This window comes from Pistacia vera, unplaced genomic scaffold, assembly GCF_008641045.1.
Source record: "Pistacia vera cultivar Batoury unplaced genomic scaffold, PisVer_v2 Contig859, whole genome shotgun sequence".
NCBI lineage: Eukaryota > Viridiplantae > Streptophyta > Magnoliopsida > Sapindales > Anacardiaceae > Pistacia > Pistacia vera.
Genome location: NW_022196733.1, coordinates 288,262 through 313,270, shown reverse-complemented (window position 1 = coordinate 313,270; position 25,009 = coordinate 288,262). Strand labels below are relative to the sequence as shown.

At 36.3% G+C, this 25,009-nt stretch overlaps 1 protein-coding gene across 2 annotated transcripts; it reads left to right on the top strand.

Annotated features, from left to right (window-relative positions):
- The first annotated feature begins 117 nt into the window (after positions 1-117).
- LOC116118775 (cysteine-rich repeat secretory protein 38-like) lies at positions 118-24,161 on the top strand. Of its 2 annotated transcripts, none has more exons than XM_031404747.1 (3): positions 118-453; positions 23,284-23,847; positions 23,929-24,161. In XM_031404747.1, the coding sequence occupies exons 1-2, from the start codon at positions 178-180 to the stop codon at positions 23,803-23,805; spliced, it is 798 nt and encodes a 265-aa protein (XP_031260607.1). In that variant the 5' UTR covers positions 118-177; the 3' UTR covers positions 23,806-23,847; positions 23,929-24,161. The 2 variants fall into 2 exon arrangements, with proteins under 2 accessions (XP_031260607.1, XP_031260608.1); XM_031404748.1 differs by lacking the exon at positions 118-453 and having other exon boundaries at positions 22,948-23,381; positions 23,487-23,847.
- Positions 24,162-25,009: the final 848 nt, after the last annotated feature.

Genomic DNA, 25,009 nt, shown 5'->3' with positions numbered 1-25,009 from the left:
GTTTGTTCCAAACCTAGACAAGTGCTCTCCCTTATAATTTTAAAATTTGATTTCACCTCAGAGTTTATATTACCAATAAGACCATCTAACATATACTGAGTCTATATATATGTGTTAAATTAGACAGTCCGTTCTCACAAGACTCAACATAAGAAGAGTCCTTTAATTAGCTCGGCAATGGCTTCTTTAGGAGTGCTGCTTCTTGCTGTCACCGTTGCCTTACACCTTGTTGCTCTCACCATTAATGCCAAGCAAGAAATACTTCAACACTTTTGTTTAAGCGAGCCAGGCAACTTCTCTGAGAATAGTGCATACAAATCAAACCTTAATCGACTCCTTTCGTCTCTCTCCTCTAACACTAAAATCAACTATGGTTTTTACATTGCATCGTCTGGTCAAGACCCCGATATAGTTAGAGGAATGGCTCTTTGTAGAGGAGATGTTAAGCCAGACATTTGCCACGCATATGGAATGCACAAATTCCTTGATTCATGCTAGTTTTTCTTGATCAAGGAGCAATTCTCTCTTCAATCAATCCATAATTTATTGTATTGATTGAATATAACATTTAATTGTATTCCATTGTTTTCCATTTTTACAATTACAAAAAGTGTATAAATTAGCATTGTACAGTTTATACAATTGAAATATACAAAATCTTTTCCTCTTTCTCTTCTCTCAGCATACTTTGGTAGTATCAACGTCCTGAACTGCTACTTTTTGCCTTTCATATCAATGCCTTACATGTAGCAGAGCCATATCTTCACGCTTCCGCACAAACAAGCTTCTCTTTTCTATCCCTGAAATCAAACAGAAAACTCATTTTAGTGTTTATTTTTCTGCAAATGGCAGATAGATATCCAAACCCAACTCAAACTCAATCAAATACAGCCCACCAAAACTGCAAATCCAACTCCAACGACCGACCTAGATCAAAACAAACTAGTCCACTCCCAACAGTTCAATCCCAATCGCCAAACACACAACCAGGCCTAACCCAGCCCGTTACCCATAGGAATGTTAGGTTATGACCAGATCTTTTACCCGCAACCAACCTCGACCCAACTCTCTGGCGTACCGAGTCCAACTGGAATCTGTTTTTCTCCACGGTACGGATCCAAATCCCTCACCCATACCCATTTCACCTCATCCTAGCCACCAGCAACAGTCCCTGAACCAGGCGACATTCTGTTTCGTCGGTTTTCGATGGACCGAATGGTCCTCATCAAACAAACCCTTATGGGTTCAAACAATTATGCATCCTGGGCTCCGATTCAGATATCTCCACTCGCAAAAGATAACAGAGCTCTCCTACAAAATTTTCCAACCACCACCACAGCCACACCTCCAACGCCACTGAAGCCGTTGCAACACACTGGTCCACTCATGGATCAGTAAGTTGCATCTTACATTCTCATCGGCCAGACTCCCACCACAGAGATGGCCGCGATATATAGGTATACATCAGATAGATGTATGAAAAACTCGTCTCGCCAAACATACACTCTTCGGCAACGATTGATCGAACTTAAACAAGGAAAACGCTTGCGATACCACTTATTTCATCGGCTCTTCGCCGTTGGAACGAGTTGGACGCTATTGAGAGAACTCTAAAGGGCCCCAGAAACTCTCCACTAGTACCAACTGATCTGCAATCGTGACCGCCTGTCGCACTTTTGCTCGGGTTGAACAAAAGCTTTTAGCTTTCGCACCCAAATTTCGGCTACATCTCCACCACCTCTCTCGCTGGATTTTCAACTGGCGGTGCAGGATGAGAGCCAACGCCAGTTGCACTCCGATCGGCATCCACTGACTCTCTGGTTTTTGCAGGACTAAGGAAAACAGAAGATGTGCGCTCGCAGTAGGGAAACCTGCAAAGAGAAGGCATGAATTTATATGCAGAGATGAAAGGCCCAGATTTCATCTCGCGATCTGACGCCAGAAGCTAATTGCGTTTTTAAAACACATCTAAGCTCAAATCGAGCCACATCACAATCAGAGTCAAAAGGTCAACAACTAGTCAAATGGGCCCAGTCTTGGTTCAAACGGATCTAGAAACGGGTCCAATCAATCTGACAATTCACGATCTAATCGGGGGCTATTATATGTGATATTGCAAAAGAACAAATAATGATCGAGACCATTGCTAGAATTACATGGTCGTCCTAAAGACAAAAATAACAATTCTTCTTTCTTTTTCAGGTTGATTCAGTTTCTTCTAACAATCCGCAAGCACCCGTTCTCACTTTAGATCATATAATCAATTGCTCCAGCTTCAATAATGCCCCACACACTACAGCGTCTTATGCAGGTATCTTACTTTCAATTAATTACTACTGACATGTGGTTATTGATTCAGGGGCTATGTGCACATCATTTGTAATCCAAAATTTTCAACTCTATTTGCACACTTCAATCCACCTCTGTTCGCATGCCGAAGGAAACATAACCCCCGCCACTCACATAGGAATTGTCCAATTATCCAAAATTTTTCCTTAAAAATGTATTATGTGTCCCTATTTTTCATTTTAACCTCATATCAGTATCCAAACTAGTGAAGCAATACTTGCACTGTAAAATTTTGTCCTAACACGTTGAATTTCAGGACCCTTCGACTGGAAAACTGATGGGCTTGGGTAAGGTCATAGAGGTCTATACTATTGGGCACCTGCTAAGTCTTCTAGAATTTTCACTCCTGTATTACAACCAATAAAATTACCAATTGTAATGCAACAATTAATAAAGCTCTTTATTCTCCTCAAAGTTAGGTCACAGTGTTACTATCCCCAACCTCATTGTCCCATCTGTCCATTAGCTAAACAGCTCGATTACTTTTCCACATAGCACTTCCACTATGACACAACCTTTTACCCTAATCCATCTTGATATTTGGGACCTTATCACACTCCAAATCATGATGGATCCCAATTTTTCTCACCATTGTGATGACTTTTCCTGGGGTACATGACTTTTCTCATGCAATCCAAAGCCCAAACACTACGCACATCACACACTTTCTACCCGTGGTCAACACACATTTCATACTTCTGTCCAAAGGATTAGAACAGACATGCTAGGAGATCTATTCTTAAATCATAATTGTCTTCCCTTTTTTTTCATCCTGCGGATACTACATGAAAGCTCTTGCACTTATACTCCACAACAAAATGGGGTTGTCGAACGAAAACACTGTCATCTCCTAGAAATAGCCTGTGCCCTTAAACACCAAGCCCACCTACTATCTTTTTTGGGGGGAATGTGTGATCACTGCTACCTACCTGATCAACCGCATGCCCAGTAGAGTCCTTCATGGAAAGACCCCTTATGATATTATTCAAGAAGCAACCATCTTTTGATCATCTTCGAGTCTTTGGTTGTCCTTGTATGACTGCCACTCTTGGATCACATGATAAGTTTGGTACTCGGGCTACCCGTTGTGTTTTATGGATATCCATGCTTTAGAAGGATACAGCGATATTATCCAGTTACAAACAAGTTTTTGATCTCCCGAGATGTGTTCATGAAGACATTTTTCCATTGCCACAAAGACACTATTCTATCACCATCACCATCACCTCACTCACTATCACCTAGTGTTCCCTACAATGATACTCTTCAAGATCCCTGTTCACTATGGTTCCTAATCCACCAGTTCCTGCACCTAGCACTCCTACTATTGACTCTGACACAACCAACACTAATAACCATATCAGTCAGAGACAAACCATCAACTCTTTATTCCTCTACCCAGATCGTTCAGGCTCCTAATGTTCCTACTTGTCGCAGCACTCGTCAGACTAAACCACCAATCTGGGCAACAGATTATGAGTGTCCCGCCATTTCGATCCTTCAACCTCCACTGTATCCCACCTCATTATGTACTTGATCGTCTCTCTCCTCTATATATGACTTGCATCAGAACATCTCCGCAGAAAGAGAACACCACGATTACTAGAGGGCTTTTAACACTCTCCACTGCGTCAAGCCATGCTGCTAACTTACTGCTCTCCTCTCAGAACCATACTTGGGATCTGTGGCCTCGCCTCTCTCAATAGAAACCTATTGTTGTAAATGGGTCTACAAAATCAAGCATCATGCTAATGGTTCCATAGAATGGCACAAGCCGATTAGTGGCCAAGGGATACACTCAGCGGGGGTTTTGATTATCAGACACTTTTTCCCCCGTAGCCAAACAGTCATTGTTCTACTTTTCTTACCGTAGAATTCTGTTCATGACTGCATCTCCATCAAATGGTACGTTATAATGCCTTTCTTCATGGGGATTTTCATTAAGAAATATACATAGATCTTCCACCGGGATTACGCAGACAGGGGAGAACACTATTTCATCTGTAGAATCCCTCTATGGGCTAAAACAAGCATCCCGACAATGATGAGAAATTAGTAAAGTTCTCACTGGTATAGGATTTGTTCAGTCCAAACATGACTATGCATTATTTACCTGGAACAAAGGTAAAACTTTTATTGCTCTCATCATATATGTCGATGACATTCTTATACAGGAAATGATGAAACAGGCATCAATCCTTAAAGGACATCTTACAGACAATTCCAAATAAAGGATTAGGATAGCCAAAGTATTTCAGGCATTGAAATTGCAAGATCCCCAGCAGGAATATCCCTTAGCCAACATACATAGTCTTGGAACTTCTCTGATTCAGGACCATCAGATGCAAGCCAAGTATCATTCCAGAGAACAAAATACAAAGCTACTACGCAAGAATTGACAGTGGGATATCATCTTCCGAAATGATCCAGCTTTGAAGATCCTACAAATATCAAAGACTTGTGGGCAATTGATCTATCTCACCATGACTCTCCAAACATAGTTATGCAGTCACATTCTTAGCCAGTTCATGCATGGGCCTAAACAATCTCACAATAGTGCAGCACATAAAGTCTAAAGTACTGAAGGATGTCCTGGATTAGGACCCCTTCCCCAAAAAAAGAATAGTTTTCATAACTCATTGTGACTCAGACTGGGCCACATGTCCAATGACAAGAAAATCCTTACAGGTTTCTAATCAAGCTAGGGAGCTCTTATTTCTTGAAGACCAAACAATCAACAGTATCTCTATCTTCTGCAGAAGCCAAATCAGAGTCATGGCCAAAACAACATGTGAGATCATCTGGATTTTGGGGTTATTGAGAAATCTAAGGTACAGTAAGAAAGCCTGTCCTTTTATACTATGATACAAAGCTGCAAATGACATCGCAGCAAATCCAATATTCCATGAAAGAACAAAACATAATAGATTGATTGCCACTTTGTCAGAAACAAGATACAAGAAGGGTAACAAGACTTTGCACATTCGTACCCAGAACAACCAGCAGACTTTTCAAAAGCCATTGTGCACTAGACAACCATATTTACTTAGCAACTTAGAGTTTTTGACATTTACAAACCACAAGCTTGAGGGGGAGTGACGAAATATGGAATGCACAAATTCCTTGATTCATGCTGGTTTGTATCAGGAGCAATTCTCTCATTCAATCAATCCATTTATGTGATTGATGAGTACTTACATTTAATTGTATTCATTGTTTTTCTATGTTTACAATTACAAAAAGTGATAAATTAACACTGTACAGTTTTATACAATAATGAAATACATAAATCTTTTCCTCTTTTCCTTCTCTCAGCATACTTTGGCAGTATCAACCATCCCGAACTGCTACCTTTGCCTCTTCATATCATCCTTACACTCTCCCTATAATTTTAAAATTTGCTTTCATCACAGTTTATATTACCAATAAGACCATCTAACATATACCGAGTCTATACATATGTGTAAATTAGACACTCTTTTCTCACAAGACTCAACATAAGAAGAGTCCTTTAATAAGCTCGGCAATGGCTTCTTTAGGTGCTACTCTTCTTTCGTCACCGTTGCCTTACACCTTGTTGCTTTACCATTAAGCCAAGCAAAAACTTCAACACTTTGTTTAAGCGAGCATGCAACTTTTGTAAGAATAGTGCATACCATCAACCTTAATCACCTCTTTATCTCCTCTCCTCAAACACTAAAGTCAACTATGTTTTACACTACATCGTATGGTCACACCCCTATGTTAGGAAGGCTCTTTGTAGAGAGAATGTTAAGCCAGACATTTGCCGTAGTTGCATCAATGATTCTTCTCTTGAGCTCTCAAAACTGTGGCCCAACCGAGAAGAGGCTGTCATGTGGTATGATTATTGCATGTTAAGGTACTCAAACCGCTACATCTTGGTAGTATGGAATTCACCTTATTTTTGGATTGTATAACTTAATAATGTCTCGAAAATTCATGCTTTTATTCATTACAAAACTGTTGTGCTCATTCAAGATTGTTTTTTGCAATTGCAAGAAAGGAAAGAAACAAACTGTTGCGTTCATTTTAGTTCCATTATTATTACTTTTGCGTGAAATACTTAATATCTATGTTAGCACTTTTTAAGGAATCGCAAGCCAAGGCATAATATGTTGTTTTAGTTTTTAATGTTTGTAAAGTTGTACTTTCTATATCGCAAGAAATCATATATCCTTGTAATAATACTAAATTACATAAACATATTAAATAAAATAAAATAATTTTAATCCTTCTTATATATAAACTAGTTCAAGGCCAAGGTAAAACAAACCCTCCTCACTCAACACAGCTTGCAACTTTCATCATAACCGTGCTCTTCAAAGATTACTCTTCTCAAAATCTCAAAGTGTACTGAGTTGAAATCTCATTCTAAGTAAAGATTCTGTGGTTTACGAAGGATACAACCATAGAAAATAGAATGGAGAGCTTTCCCCCTTTTCCTCCCGCAACTCTTTGGTCTTAAGAATGCTAGTTTTAGAAAGTGCTTGTCTTTCTTTTTGACAGCCAGTCATACAAACTAATCTACTATATATTATGTCCCATCGATTTTTTTAATGGTTTATCTAATTCTGATACAATGCATCGCGTTTAACCTAATAATAAATTATGCGTATCTTACCTCAAGTCAACTAAAACTTACATGTAACAGTGGTGAGACTATTCCAATAAAATGATGTCATTTTATACCAGTTGACAAACAAAATGAAAACTTCATCATCTGAATTATTTTCCATCCTCTAATCATTTAATAAATATATTGTTCCCATCAACCGAAGCTGGTATCGCCGGCAATCGTACTCTTTTACCTATTAAGTAACGTCATCATTCCATGTCAGTTTATTGGTCATTTTTCCTATTCAGTTGTCGGATTGCTGCAAATTCATCAGTTTCTTTGTTTATCTTAGTCCGTCCTTGTTTCATGGAACTCCAAATTTTGTTTTTTTACTTATTACCACAAAGAATATTAAGTTATTTGAATCTCATCGATCACATCCTTTACGACATTTCAATAATTCTTTTTTTGTGTTAATGACATTAGTTTCCTTTGAGGTATGATATATAACAAATATTTAAAATTTCAAAAATAACAAAAATCTCTCTATCGTTCAGTTTTAGGTGTTAAAATATAACGGTAGAAAACAATTTGGTATATTACTAACTCTTAACAATGTAAATTTTAACGGCTCACTAATAGATCATTAACGGCAATGGGATATTTGTTATTTCAAAAACCCTAAAGGATTTTGTGTTATATCATACTTGGGGAGGATTATTGTCATTAACTCTTTTAAATTTATCAATTTGATAACTTACGCTAATCTTTCAACAAGTAAAAAAGAAAAGAAATAGCGAAGAAGATAATATGAAGGAATTAATAAGAATTGATCGGAAGAATTGGGTCAATTGGGCAATGACCAAGCGAAGTTCAACTAACATTTTAAGTTTTTCTCTAAGGTCCTATGCCACCATGCTAGTGTTGGTAAAAAGTATGTCTCCCTAATTAGGTTTGAGGAGGAACGTTGGTAAAAAGGGATGCAGATGCAAACTAAAAAAGGTAGGAGCTCTTCAACTATTTGTCAAAGCGTCATCGTTTTGGTCTTGTATCAAATAAGCTCAGCTTCTACTAAGTAGACTGAGCTGAGTCTAAGTTATTTTATAAAAGGAAGAAGATATATTCGTGTGTACTTGTTCGTTAGACATTCAATTACAATACAAAATCTAAAATCATTTCTTGATTGCCCTGTATCTTTCTTGTTTTCTTGAACTATTTTCAGTTTATTCATATGGTATCAAAGCCTGACTCACTCATGGCTACCGATCTTGATTCTTCAAAGACGCTTAATAGCATAGAAGAACGATGCCTGAGTGTTAGAATCAACCACCACAGCATTGCCGCAAGCTTGCAAGTGATCAATCCCAATTGACGGAATAAACTGATTGGAGTTCACAAGTCCTCTCCACTGTTGGGTCACACGATTTGGAACCACTTATTAGTAGAATTCCTTGTCCTCCCCCATTAGTTTTTGATTCTGATATTACAATGAGCTAGGTCAAAATAGAACTAGTAGTGCTATTGGTGAAAGTCTTAATCCAGCCTTGTCTTGGGAAACGAACAGATAAGCTTATAGTAGTTGGTTATTAGCTTCAATTTCAGAGTGCATGTTTAGGTTTGTATCTAAGTGTAGATCTTCCACTAAATTGGTTAGCTTTAGAGAATGAATTCGTTACAGATTCAAAAGCTAGGCTTTACAACTAAAAAATCTTTTGCAAACCACACACGAAGGGGATCTAATTATTGAGATAGATGCAAAGAAAATGAAAGATATTTCGGAAGTCTCATCTAGTGGATTAGTTGTGTCTGATGAAGATCTGTTACAATATGTCCTAGATGGATTGGGTCCTAAATGTGATGTTGGGGTAGTGACACTCACATCTAGATTAGATGTCCAAGATTGATACTGTTTCTTTGCAAGAAGCCCAATTCTTGTTGTAAAGTATGAATAGAGGTTGGAAAAGTTCAATTCTGTAGATCTTTTATACTCCTCAGCACATGTAGCTTCAGTTCATAACCTATGATGTTACAATGTCTCTAATGGGAGTATTCATCTAGTCATAATGCAGCAAAAATCCTGACAACAATCAGTCTAGTAATGTTCCTTCATTGATATCCCTGGGAATCCACATTATCCACAAACATATATCAGTCCTCAATCTACTCAAATTCATCTCAGCCTTCTCAACAATATACCTTTTCCAATCACCTTCCCAATCATTCCTACCTTTGCAGCCCCCAACACATATGGTCCAAGAACCTCCTACTATGGAAGAGCAGAGGTCAGCCACTGGCAAAGGAGAATTATATGCCAGTCTGCAATAAGGCAGGGCATCGTCTACCAATGCTATCATAGGTTCAATTCCACCTATATGGTCTCCACCCTCTAATGTTCCCTCCAACAATGCTTTTTCTAACACAGCGATGCTTATTCTGGAAATCTACATTACCACAATTCCCGTACATTGGTCCTCCCAATATTGTCCCACATAGAATATCTTTCTGATCATCAGCATTATCTGGCTCTCAGTACACTGATGTGAATACTGGTACGATAGCCCATTTCATAATCCTATCTACACTCACTCTAGTTTGTCCAATTCCAATTATAATCATCCTAAAATTTCAATTCTCCTACCTTTGGAGTCCCATTCAACAGCTATCAGGACCTAGTTTAAGCTCACCTGGTCCAAACTGGGTCGGACCACTGTTTTTCCTAGCATAATTTAGCAACTTCACAGTCTAGCTGCTAATCCTGTTTCAACGCTTCACTCTCAGCAAGTCATCCTACAGCCACTATTTTACACTCTAGACCCTGCCTGGTACATGGATTCTGTGCAACGACCATGTGACCTCCACTGAACAACCTAAATATTTGCAAGAAATATTATGGTGAGAATGGCTACAAGTTGCGCGTGATTATCCCCATTTCCCATACAAGTAACTCTATTTTTCCAATAACTTTCATTCCAAATGTTTGCATTTGAAGAATTCCTTTGTGTACCCAAAATCACTAAGAAATCCCTTAGCATTTTTAAGTTTACAAAGATAATAATATGATGTAGAGCTTGTGCTATTGTTGTATGGTAAAGGACAAAGCCCAAGATCCTGTTTTTGCGAGGGGGACTTAAAGAGGTCTTATCAGTTGGATATTCCATACAGACCTTGCAACTCTTTTGCTTTGCCAATGTCTACCTCTGTCCATTCAAAATTTTACTACAAATGCACAAACTATGTTACCTGCTGCTGATTTGCTATTCTCTACAACATTCTTCTAATCTCTTGTATCACAGTTCCAACATTTCCATGTCTAGTAGTCCTAATAATAGTCAGTCTAGTGATAGTATGTTTTGCAATTTTTCTGTTGACAATAAGTCTCTTCCATCTATATCAAGTTTGGAGAGCAACCAACCTGTTTCTGCTCTGCACATTGGAGAAGGACACATCTGCTTCTATTGAATATGAAAATAAAACTCTCATTCTGAAATGTATGATTCATTATTTCAAATAAAATACTAATTGTGTTCAGAACAATGATTGTGTTTGAAGTCCAAATTCTATTGATTTGCACTCTAACATATCAAAATTAGTCTTGATGTACTCTCAGTCTGATTCTGCCATTTACAACATTTAGTTTCAACTACTAATCTTGATTGTATTCATAATATTCTGGATTGCATTACAAAAACCCATTGTTTAAGTGTAAGTAAGCAACCTCATCAGTGCACAATTTGGCACAAGGTTAGATACCCTCATGCTTATGTACTTCCCAAATTTTATCTACCTTTCCTAAAACTACATCACTATCTCATCTTCACAAATTGTCTCCACCACTTTCATTTTCTAACGAGATCAACTTGGCAAGTTGCATCAAATAGTTTTCCCATTTCCCAATCCCATGCACTTGAACCTCTACTAGCCTGGTACATAGTGATGTGTAGGGCCAACCCCTGTCTCTTCAATAAGGGTTTTAAATATATGTTTAGTTCCTATGACTTTAATAGATTCACTTGGTTGTTTGCACTTAGACAAAGGCTGAGGTTAAGCATTTTTATTAAGTTTCATCACCTTGTTAAATGCAATTCAGCACTAAACTAAAGTGTCTTCAAACTGATCAGGGGGAGATTAAAGCCCTTCTTCCTTATCTCCAGATAATGGTTATACAAATTAGGTTCTCTTGTGCTCATGTTCACCAGCAAAATGGTAGAAGTGATCGCAAACATAGACATATAGTTGACGGTCTTACCTACTTGCACATGCATCCATGCCTTTAAAATATTGGTGGTTACCTTTGAAACGGTAGTTTCTCATTCACAGAATACCTACTGATGTACTTCAGAATAACACACCCTATTTTAAACTTTTCAAGCAAATTCCTTTTTATGATAGTCTTCGAGTATTGGTTGGTCTTGCTTTCCTTTTCTTCCCGCAATTTTAATAGTCACAAATTTGATTCCATTCTTCAATTTGTGTTTGTCGTTATGTTTGCTACCACAAGGTACAAGTGTTGGAAAAATGTTATTTCCCCAGTGTTAAGTTCAACGAAATTGAGTTCCCTTTTTTAGATAACAGGTTTGAAAACACACTGGTGTATCTGGTCATAATTCTGATTCTTTGGTTAGCCCCAACACTACAAGTTTCTCCAATTTTCCATTGTTATATTCATAGTCCCTGTTCCTAGCTAGTTCTGCTCTTCCTCTGCAACTGGCTTTCAACCTCATTCCTCTTTACATAATACAGCAGTTAGTCATCCCTCTGTTTTACTGCCTCGATCTCATACACATCCCATTATAGCAGTCCTAAATATCTCCCCACCAGCCTTACATCCTCCACCCTCATCACAGACACCTCATATCCTACTATAGCAGTCCCAAGCACCTCCTCACCAGCTTAACATATTGCCTCAGATTACAAATACATGTTACCTATTCCTCTCCAAATTAAACCTCATTAGTTAGTTCCCAATCATTTTCTAATCTGCCCATTATCCCTTCCAATTGTCCCTTACCCAACTGCACACTTGAGTTGATCTAAATCCATCAAAGTTCACAAATATTCAGCTCAGATCTGCTATTAATAATCACCCCATGATCACAAGACCAATTTAGCAGTGGTTTCTCTGCCAAAATGATGATGACCTACTTTGTACTGCTAGTACACACAAGTCAGCCTTATAACTAGAACCACTAACGTTGCTGAAGCTTTAACTAGCACTTGCCTGGAGGGAAGCCATGAAAACATAATTTGGCACTTGTTCACAATAACACCAAGACCCTTGTCTCCTACAGCTGATATGAATATGTGGGAAATAATGGGTCTTTTGCACTAAATTTCATGCATGGCGCCCTATAAGGTATAAAGCTCGTTTAGTGGCTAAGGGCTTTCAACAAACACTTGGCTCAGACGATTTTGAAACCTTTAGTCCAATCATCAAACCCTCTACTATTAGAATTATCTTGACCCCAGCTATTACAAACTTTTGGGATGTACAACAAATGATGAAATAATACATTTCTGAATGGCACCTTGAGTGAGACAGTTTACATGAAGCAACCTGTGGGGTTTGAATCAGTCTACTCAACCCTCTTTTGTGTGTAAATTGAATAAAGCCTTGTATGGACTTAAACAGCTCCTAGAGCCTAGTTGACAAGCTTAAAAATGCTCTTCAAGCCAAGGGTTCAGAAATTCAATTTCTGATTCAGCCTCTTTAGTCTCAAATTGGATACTGGTTTTATCTAGTGTTGGTCTATGTGGATGATATTAGGGGAAAAAAAAACCCAAAAACCAAACCAAACTGAAAATCTAGTTTTTTTTGGGTCTCGGTTCGAATATTAAAAAAAATCAAATATCAGGTTCGGTTTCGGTTTTTGGAAAAATTAATTCCAATTACCCGAATGGTTTTCTACGCGAATTTTAAAAAAAAAAAAAATTATGCATTTTATTTTTTTTATTTGCAATCCCTAACACTAACATTCTAACATCCTAACTGGGAACTGGCTACTCACTACTCACTCTCACTACTCAGATCTCACTCTCCAAACCTCACTACTCAGTCTCAGACCTCACTCACGGTACTCACTACTCACTAGTCAAACCTCACTCACCCTTAGTAACCTCACACTCTCAGAGTCTCAGTGACTCAATCTCTGTCTCTCACTCTCACCCTCTGTCTCTCAATTTTTCTAGAACTCTCACTGTCTCTCACTTCTCTATTCTCACATCGAGTCAAGCGGTCACACCTCAGCCAGTACCACACAAATTTCTCACGTTGCCAGCCACGATCTTTGCTGACGCCACTGTCTTTGCTCCGATCTTTTGCTCAACAGTCGCAGTCACTATCGCGGTCACCACTCTCTTCCTTCACCAATCCTGGCTCACTACCATCACCGTCTGGGTTTCCTAGGTCCCTCACGCGTACCTACTGCATGACCTTACGTGAGTTGCCGTCGTCGCTCCAGTCTCCACGTGTCGTCTATTTCCGTAGTCCTCATCTCTTTGCTTTGTATTTTTTGTGACCTCATCTCTTGCAATGATAGCAAAGCCCATGGCTCAGAATTTGATGTCCTTAACAATTCTTTTTAATTATTCTTCTTGTTATGTGTATTTGTTAGTAGAATGAATGATCTATATGACCAATTCTCAATACCAGAAGTTGTATTATGATTTAAAGGTTTGAGTTCATTACTTTTTTGGGGAAAAAAATATTGGAATATAATCTCTGTAATTCTAATCTTTTAGGAAAAAAATTTGAGGGATTGAACCATGCCATTTCAGAATCGTTTGTGAATTCTAATCTCATGTAATTGGTTGACATCGGCATTTTAAATAAGTTGGGTATGCAGTAACCAAAACTGTTGAAACCGACAGAAATCAACTCTTTTACAGATATTGTTATATTATGGTTTTTAAAAGAATAATGATGCAATTACTTGAACTATATGTGCATCTAAGAATTTAGCTTTATAGAAACAAGTATAACTGTAAGATAACTAAAGGGGATGCTCTATAATTTTCTCTTTTGCGTTTTTATTGTAACCTTAGCACTGTTTCAATCTAGTAGTGTTAAAGTTCATGTGGAGCATTTTGCACTTGGAACTAAATTTAGCTTTAGGTAATTATTTGGGAGTCCTCTATGCGAAGGGATTAATCTTAATAGCCATTAATTTATTTACTTGTTGGAAAAGATGAACATTTTGAAATGAATGATTCGAACTAGCATGTTGTGTAATAAGGCCTTTTTGTGGTTTGTTGTTTGTGGTTGCTGCCTATTAGTTAGTATTGATTATTTTGTTAATTTTTTGTGAATTCTAGTTTTCAAAATGAAACGTTGCAATCCTATTGAAGGACTAAAAGAGGCAACAGAAGTTGTCCTCTCCTCAGTAATTTAATTCTTCTTTTTTAGTGTAATTGTATTTTATTTTGTTCATTATTTTATTGATTTTTGTGTATAATTAATTGTTTCAGGAATTCAAGTGGGAAGTCCCAAGTACTGCTGATTTAAGGAGTTAGTGAGCTTTATTACATTGGTAATTTTGTGTACATTGTGAAATGTTAGTTAATGCATCTTCGACTAGTGACAGCAACACACCTACTTTTGACACTTCATATGACACTCAAGCACCTACACCAAGACCACCCTACCTTTATGTCCCAAACGTGCAAAATCTACTATTTAGGAAGAATACATCTGAATATGGGATCATTTCACCAAAATGATGTGAGATAAGGAAATTTGACAGCAATATTAACTATTGTGGGATGTTCTTGCTTGTCCAGTAAAAGTGGTACAAGTTGTCTACGTAACCACTTAAGTAGTGTAAAAGTACCTTTGAATGTGGTGGACAAGAGACAAGACATTATTCTTTCACAAGCATTACGTGACCTCTCAAGTGAGTCTGCCACCGCACACAATCTTCATTGTGTCATGGAAATTTGATCAAGATTTTATTAGAGAAACTATTTCCCAAATGATCATTATGGATGAGCTACGTTTAATTTTGTGGACGTAGGGGGTTTCGCCGTTGTGATGACTGCGGCACAGCCTAGGTTTCAAATGCCCTCCTGTAAGATTGTGGCTACAGATGTTTTAGATTTATATTGAGAGAGGTGAAAAGCTAAAAGTTTTTTAGTAAGTTCAATCACATAGTTTGTCTCACCACTAATATATGACAAGTTGTCAGGACCTTAACTGTAGGTGTCTTATGGCTCCACTTCATCGATGACGATTGGTAACTACACAAAAGATTTTAAACTTTTGTCCTATAAGTTTTCATAAAGTTGTCATAAAGGTTAATCATTGGGAAGGCAGTGGAGAGATGCTTGCTTGATTGGGGTATTTCTAAAGTTTCACAATAACAGTCGACAATGTAAGTTCTAATGAGTGGGTATAAGCTACCTTAGGACTCAGTTATCAAGTTGGCAGGGAAATGTCTGTGTCAATTTCTTCACGAGAGGTTGTGCACACATATAAGTTTGATTGTAAAAAGGTTAAAAGATATGATGACTCCATATTTAATTCGTGCTATAGGAATATGTGAGGTCTCTCCAGCAAGGTTAATGAGATTTATGAAGTGTGTGGAGAATGAAAAAATTGAAAGTAAAACATTTGGTGCTTGATGTAGAAACAAGGTGAACTCTACTTATTTGATGTTGTATCGCAGTTAAATTCCAGAGAGCATTTGACTTATTGGAAATAAAGATAGTAAGTACAAAGATGAGCTTTCTAGTCGGACAGGTCAAAGGGTTTGCCCCACATAGTGATTGGGAATATGCTCGGTACTTGTTACCCTTTCTGAAAATTTTCTATGATGCACCGTGTATGTGTCCAGCTCTTTTTATGTTATTGGTAATGAGTACATGCGACAGTATAGCATTAGGGTGAAGATTCATAATGGTCTTCATAGTCATTGCTTAGCTTAAGTTCTATAACGGTAGGATGAAGGGAAAATTTGACAAATATTGGTCAAATGTTGATAATTCAACATAATGTTATTCATTGCGGTTGTTTTTAGACCTAGGGACAAGTTAGAATATGTTGATTTGGTGATTGGTGAGTCCTATGATGCTTTTACTGCTGATAAGTTAAGAAAAAAGTGTGAAAACTTTGTTGTCTTATTTAACCATTACAATTTGTGTAGGTGGCGGGGCTCTTACTACGTAGTCAAGTCAACAATCTTCAGGTGCAAGTGCACTTGATGATTGTGATGTTGATATTGATCCTCAAGAATACATGAGGGTTAAGTTTAAAAAGAGAAAGACTAAAAACCAAGCTAATCAGCCTAAATCAGAGTGAGATAGTATTTAGCGGATGACGTTGAAGATGACAATGACAAGACATTTGATCTCTTGAAATGGTGGAAGATGAATTCACACAAATATCAAGTTCTCTCTTTGATGGCACGAGATGTATTGGCTATGCCTGTTTCAACTGTTGCATCTAGGTCAACTTTAGTACTGGGGTCGTGATTGGATCCATTTTGTAGCTCCCACTACGAAATGGTGGAAGCTTTTCTTTGCACACAAGAGGCATTCGGACTACATGTGCACCATGGCCATTGAGGACATTTGGATGAGTTAACGAAAATTGAGTTGGATAAAATTTTTGCTTTACTTTCAATTATTTAATTATGTATTTGTTGGATTGTTAATTATGCTTTCAATTATTATAATGTTTATCTAACTTTTTCAGAATTCCCATCTTTTAGAGTAGAAAGTACTCGTCCTCAACTAAATTATTGAAGGGCAATCCAAATTCCAATACGAGGTATATACTATACTTTATTTAGTTTCATTTGTTCTCTATTTACTAATTTCTAGATTTGATTGGACATTTATAAAAAGAAAGAAATTTAAAATGGAGTTACCTAACAAGTTGTGGAACTTTTTTGTTTTGACAGTTGACATTTGACAATGGATTGGAATGTGCTTGGTGTGTTGTAATTGCTTGCTTGGTGGCCTCTTTGAAATCTTTTTGTGGATTGTTATATTATATTTGTCTTGTGAACTTTGTTTGTGTATCTTCTAAGTTTGCATTTCATTATTTGATTTGGAAATGTGCTTGTTATGTCTTAGGTTTGTTTTGTGGAAATGTGTGTTATGTTTGTTTTGTGAAATGTGTTTGCTAGTTTTAATCATGTGTTTGATTTGGATTTTGTGGAAATATGTTTCTTATTTTATCATGTGTTTGATTTGTAATTTAAATCAGAGTCTGTATCTGTCTTTGTTTTTGCAACTTTGATTTTTAATTTTTAATTATTAATATTTGATGTACATTAAAATTATATGAATTCAAACTATTCAATTCAATAAATACTTTTCATCAGTTAAAAAAAAAAAAAAAAACCTGGAAAAAAAAACAATGGGCCAAAGTGAGTGTGACCGAATTGGGCCGAAAATGTAGCCCATCATAATTCTAATTAACCGTTACCAAACGATTTTCGGTTCGGTTAATAAATGGTTTATAAACGAAACCGGACCGTTTTGGTTCAATTTATTTTGAAACCGAAAACCGGTTCGGTTCAGCATTGGTTAACCGATTTTTTCCACCCCTAGATGATATACTTCTCACAGGGTGAGATTCAGCCTATATCACTCTTTGTTTGAAGAGTTAAATGATCAATTTGCACTCAAAACCTTGGTCTCTCAAGTATTTTTTTAGAATGGAGGCAACTGATCCTCCCTGAATTCCTTCAAACAATTTAAATATGCATTAGATTTACTTCTTAAGACTTTGAAGCCAACCCTTGCTCCGCGCCCATGGCATCAGTACAAAGCTTAGTCGTATGATAGTGAATTGTTTGAGAATCCCGCATCTACAGATGCCAAGGTGCATTGCAATATCTCACCCTACTCAACCTGATACAGCTTCCCGTTAATAAACTCATTAGTTTTTACAAGTCCCTACTGAGTTGTGCATTGGCACTTGCAAACGGTTACTTAGATACATAAAAGTACTCGATTTTGGGATACAATTAAAACCAACAAGCTCATTACATAGAGTATTATGCTGATGCTGATTGGGGAAGCAATGTTGAAGATAAACGATCTACGATGAGATATTGTTATTTGGGTCTCAACTTGATCCAGTGGTTCCAGAAAACAAAAGTAGTAGCCTTGTCTTCTACGCTGAATATAGAGCTTTGCACAAACTGCAACAGAAATTGCTTGGTTACAAAGTATATTCACTGAGCTGGGATCAGTTTATACTCAACCCCGTCATTTGGTGTGACAATGTTAGTGCAGTGCGTTGGCTTCCAACCTGTTTTTCATCCCCAAACTAAGCATATAGAGATAGACGCTTACTACATCCGAGAGCAGTTTCTAGCAAAAAATCTTGTTTCAATATGTGCCTTCAAAACTTCAGATTGCTAATCTACTAACCAAACCCTTATCTGTTGCTCAATTTTCTGAATTGCACCAAAAACGACTGTGTACTCTTATTGACTCTGCTGATTAGAGAGATCTTCTGTTTTCATTTTAGCAAACTGTTATTATGTTTATTTTTTCATGCAGATTTTGCCTAAGCTGTAGAGTAGAATTTTTTTTTTTTTTTTTTTTTTTTGGTTTAAGAAGTGCGCTGATGATCAAGGATTAATAGTCTTGAGTAATACACTATGTTGCAGAGATGTGTTAAAGAGCAGACTTTTTTTATTGTTGATTGTTGAGTTAGGAATACATTACTAACTGTTATGTTATGAACAGAAGTGTTCAGAAAGTTACTTTGCAATAGTTGTAAGCAGAAGTATTAAGGAGTACTTTGTTGATCTGATATGTAGTTGGCTTATCTTGAGTAATACATTGATAATGCTGTGTTATAGAACATAAGAGTTCAGGAGTGCTTTGCATTGTGTTATAGAGCAGAAGTGTTTAGGAAGTATTTTCCTGATCTGATGTGTAGTAGTTTTGAGTAATTCATGTGTTCAGAGCAAGTGTTCAGGAAATGTCTTACTGGTCTATTGTGTAGTATTTGACTTGCGAATTTGTTATAGAGCAGAAGTGTTCAGGAATTATTTTGCTGATCTAATGTGTAGTAGTTTTGAGTAATTCATTAAGTGTTCAGGAAATGTCTCACTGGTCTGTTGTGTATTACTTGACTTGTGATTCAAGAAGCAAGATGCGCCCAAATTAAAGGGAGATTAAACAATAAGGAGTATTAGTACAAGACAAATACAAAATCTCTCCAGTCAGGCTTGAGGGGGAAAGTTGGTAAAAGAAACAAATACAAAGTATGTCTCTCCAGTCAAGTTTGAGGGGGAATGTTAGTAAAAAAAATGCAGATGCGAAACTAAAGAAAACAAAATGTGCCCAAATTAAAGGAAGCATTAACAAAATAAGGGGTTTAGGGCAAGACAAATACAAAACCTCTACAGTCAGGCTTGAGGGGGAATGTTGGTAAAAAGAAACAAATACCAAGTATCCCCCAGTCAAGTTTGAGGGGAATGTTGGTAAAAAGGGACGCAGACGCGAAACTGAAGAAAAGTAGGAGCTCTCAATGTTTGTCAAAACCGTCGTCGTTTTTGTCTTTGTATCAAATAAGCTCACTTCTACTAAGTAGACTACTGAGTTCCAAGTGATTGTATAAAGGGAAGAGATATATTCGTGTGTACTGTTCTGTTAGACATTCAGTTACAATAACAAGAAATCTAAAATCTTCTTGATTAGCTCTGTATCTTCTTTGTTTTCTTGAATTTTCAGTTTATTCACACAAGTAGAAGGGCACATCTCTATTCTATATATTGATACATACAAAAGTTGCATTCCTAAATTCTCTCAAGCTTTTTTCTTTTGTTTTTGAAAAAAATAAAATTTCATATACTCTTAATCGACCAATTAAAATCTAGAAGGTCATTGAAGATTACAAGATCTTCACTCACTCTCAAATTGTTTGCAAACGCAACTCCATTTGGTATGATTTGGAAAACTTTGGACTACAATAAAATTATATCTTATATTAAATCACAATTGCGGAGTATGTTTACTCGAAGAAAACTTACATGGGACAGTCCCATCACATCATAATGTTGATGTGGTTGGATTGTCCATTAAAATACTGCCATAGTTAGAAACCTGACAATTTGCACCATGACTCGTACTTTTCAAGGTGGGTGTATTGGCACTTCTTAACAAACTAAAGACCTCACTTTGTTATAATTTTCACCTGACAAAGCTATCTCTATATTAAATTATTAAAATTAACTTTCATTTTCGCTTATTACTGTTGATGGTCATTTTGTCAATGAAGCCCAATGCTACAATCAAGATCCAATAGGTACAACACCACAAATCAAGCTCCAATGCTCCAGTTTAGGCTTAAATGCCTGCTTCTAGGGACCTCAATAAACCCATGACGTTTTCTAAAGTAAACCCACGACACTTTTAGAGGTAAGCCCTGTGTTCTCTAATTAAAACCCCCAAGACTTTTAGAGGTAAAACCATAGCTTTCTCTAATGTAAGCTGAGGACACTCTCAAAGGTAAGCTAATGGCATTTTCTGACATAAGCCCACAACACCTTAAAGGTCAACTAAATCCGAGACTGGGACATGTTCTCTCACAAGCCTTTCTTCAACACAAGGCTCACTCGTCCAACACAAGACATTCCTTCTTAATGATTCAATGTATTTTACAAGCAACAACACGTTAAGGTAAACAAGAGTAGTTATCTTTCATTTTCCAAAGGTTGGTGGACCCAGCACTATCTCTCTAAGGCATTATTAGTGGGTTATGGTTGGTAGTAAGAAGTCCAATGGTTTTAGTAGAATTTAATATCTCTTTGATTGGGCCCACTTGGGGACCCTAATTAGACATTTCATATGCTGGTGGACCCCAGCCACTTCGCTAAGGCATTATTTAGCGGTTTGGTGTGGTAAGTAAGAAAGTCCAATAGGGTTTATTAGAATTTAAATATCTCTTTGAATTGGGCCCACTTGGAGGGACCCTAATTACATTTCATATGCTGGTGGACCCCAGCCACTTCGCTAAGGTATTTAGCGGGTTATGGTGTGGTAAGTAAGAACGTCCAATAGGTTTATTAGATTTAATCTCTCTTTGAATTGGGCCCACTTGGGGGACCCTAATTAGACATTTCATATGCTGGTGACCCCAGCCACTTCGCTAAGGCATTATTTAGTGGTTATGGTGGTGGATTAGAATTTAAATATCTCTTTGAATTGGGCCCACTTGAGGGACCCTAATTAGACATTTCAATTTAATAACGTGAAAACTCTTTTTACAAAAACTCAAGAAAAATGTGAGAATTATCTAAACTCCCTAAACTATTCTACGCATCAATAGAATTAAGTCTTTATCACTAATTTTTAAAAGCTCCAGCTCAAAGAAATATACTATTCGTCGATTCTGGTATTTTTTTTTTTTTTTTTTTTACATCTTTTAAAATTCTAATTTCCCATAAATTTTTATATTTTTAAACGAGGTTTAGGTTATTTAATTTACAATAATCTTTTCAAATCTATTATTTTTTGTAAGGGCCAATTTGTATTAAATATTTTTGGCTGTCCAAAAGGTCCCAATCCTTGCTAAAATTGCATTATCATCCCCCAACTTATTAAAAATGTTTTATTTTTGTTAAAGGGGAAATGCCCATTATAACCTTATTCAAATGCTTTTGCAAGAAGTGCTAAACAAGCTGCTTCAAAACTACGTAGTTTCATGGGCTTCCAAATTATAATTTAATTCAAAATTCCTTTTTGTTTTTTTAAATATTCTAACTTTTAAATTATTTCTAAATATTAGATAATATTCCAAAATTATTTTCGACATAATCAAATTTATTATGAATTATGTAATTAATCCTGAAATTAAAAATAATCTTATATTTAATTTTTGGAATTATCTTAATATAATTCACAATATATGCACTTTATCTCTTATTTAATTATTTATATTTTTGAAGATATTTCTAATATCTTTTTATTATTCTTGATAAATCATTTGATTTATCATATGTTGATACAAATATCTGCACCAACCAAAGAATTCCGATTGACCTGTCGGAACCGGAATGGGTTTGTGCGATTTACGAATACCTAGTAGTCTATTTTAGTTTTTTACGTATTTTTTCTTATTTTATTTCGGGTTTTCTTTTTTTAATTAAGTTAGATTTTGTTTTCTTTTGTTATTAGGAGTTTTATTAAGGTTGGTTGTCACCCTATATAAACTTATTTTTCATTTCAAATGTTAATGAATTATTTAGATTTTATTTCATATTTTAAGGTTTAAAGTTTTTGTGATTGAGACTTGTTATCATTCTAAAGGTGTAGTCGAGTGCTAACTTTGTTTTATTATGCTAACTCGTTGCATCATAATGTATGAATAATGAGAAAAGAATACAACTCATAAGTATTAAATAAATTATTTCCTCTATTTCTAGCTGTCTTCTTATTATGATTTTGTTTTTAAACTCCGTATTAGTCTATTCATGTTTCCCATTATAAATTCTTTGGTCTATTTGGGTTTGGTTTTTGTATACAGTCAACACACATACACATATGATGAAATGTGAGTATACCATCTATACAAATATATATAAAACACTTTCAATGTGTATATGTTTACACTTTTAGTTTCAATATTATTATTTAAACCTTATATTTTTTGGACCAATATTCTCTCCGGGTCTGATTTGTACTTAAGAGAGCTCAAATCAAGAGAGAATCCCAATTCACAATTTGTTCTTCTATATTTGCTAGTGGACCATTGATGCCGTCAACAACGATGATGTGGCTAGTGGAATTTTTGGTCAAGTGGCACCCATTGACACGATATTGATGTCAGCGACGACTATATATTTACTGCTTTTAAATGATATTTTTGGTTCGTGAACATTAGATGTTAGTGTCTTACCTATCATATTTTTACGTCGGTTTATTAGTTTGGATCTTTACCTAAAGTTTGTTCCAAACCTAGACAAGTGCTCTCCCTTATAATTTTAAAATTTGATTTCACCTCAGAGTTTATATTACCAATAAGACCATCTAACATATACTGAGTCTATATATATGTGTTAAATTAGACAGTCCGTTCTCACAAGACTCAACATAAGAAGAGTCCTTTAATTAGCTCGGCAATGGCTTCTTTAGGAGTGCTGCTTCTTGCTGTCACCGTTGCCTTACACCTTGTTGCTCTCACCATTAATGCCAAGCAAGAAATACTTCAACACTTTTGTTTAAGCGAGCCAGGCAACTTCTCTGAGAATAGTGCATACAAATCAAACCTTAATCGACTCCTTTCGTCTCTCTCCTCTAACACTAAAATCAACTATGGTTTTTACATTGCATCGTCTGGTCAAGACCCCGATATAGTTAGAGGAATGGCTCTTTGTAGAGGAGATGTTAAGCCAGACATTTGCCGTGGTTGCATCAATGATTCTTCTCTTGAGCTCTCAAAACTGTGTCCCAACCAGAAAGAGGCTGTCATTTGGTACGATTATTGTATGTTAAGGTACTCAAACCGCTACATCTTTGGCAGTATGGAATTCGGGCCTTATTTTTGGGTGTATAATACAAATAATGTATCGAATTGGTGTCAATTCAATAATGTGTCCAGGACCTTGTTGGATAGGCTTATAAAAAAAGCAGCTTCCGGTGGATGTCATCGCAAGTTTGCAAGAGGAAATAGGACCACGCCAAGCTGTCAAACAATATATGCACTTGTACAGTGCACCCCTGATTTGTCAGAGCAACAGTGTATTGATTGCCTAAATAATGCCACTGCATTGATACCAACAGCTTGTGCTGGAAAACAAGGTTGTAGAGTTATTGCACCTAGTTGTAATTTTAGGTACGAGAAAGATTTTATTTTCTACGACACTACAGCTAATCATCAAGGCCACGGCCACCTTAACTGCCGGCAGAACAAGAACTAGAATTTTCTCCTCCACTACCAACCAATTCTGCAACACAGAAAGGTATTATATAATTAACTTCCACGCTTTTATTCATTACAAAACTGTTGTGCTCATTCCAGATTGTATTTCTGCAATTGGCAGGAAAGGAAAGAAACAAACTGTTGCGTTCATTCCAGTTCCATAGATTATTATTACTTTTGCGCGGAAGACTTGATATCTATGCCAGCACTTTTTAAGGAATCGGGAGCCGAAGGCATAATATAGTTATTTCAGTTTCGTTTAATGTTATGTAGAATTATACTTTCTAATATCGCAAGAAGATCATATATCCTTGTAATAATACTAAATTACATAAACATATTAAATATAAAATGAAAATATATTTTAACCTTCTTTTATATATAAACTAGTTCAGAGGCCAATGGTAAACAAACACTCCTCACTCAACACAGCTTGCGACTTTCATCATACCGTGCTCTTCAAAGAATTACTCTTCTCAAAATCTCAAAGGTGACTGAGTTGAAATCTCATTCTAAGTAAAGATTCTAGTGGTTTACGAAGGATACAACCATAGAATAATAGGAAGGGGAGCTTTCCCCCCTTCTCCCGCAACTCTTGGTCTTAAGAATGCTAGTTTTAAGAAAGTGCTTGCTTCTTTTTGACAGCCAGTCACACAAACTAACACTATAATATTATGTCCCATCGATTTTTTAATGGTTTATCTGAATTCTTGATACAATGCATCGCGTTTAACCCAATAATAAATATTAAGCGTATCTTACCTCAGTCACACGATAAAAACTTACATGTAACAGTGATGAGACTATTCAATAAAATGATGTCATTTATACCAGTTGACAAACAAAATGAAAACTTTCATCTGAATTATTTTCCATCCTCTACTCATTTAAATAAAATATATTGTTACCATCTCAACCGAAGCTGTGATCGGCGGCAATCGTATCTCTTTTACCTATTAAGTAAGTTCATCATTCCATGTCAGTTTATTGGTCATTTTTCCTATTCAAGTTGTCGGATGCTGCAAATTCATCAGTTTCTTTGTTTATCTTATTCTGTCCTTTTTCATGGAACTCCAAATTTGGTTTTACTTATTACCACAAAAGAGATATTAAAAGTTATTTGAATTACACGATCACATCCTTTACCAAATTCAATAACTTCTTTTTAATTGAGTTAATGACATTATTCTTTGAGGTTGATA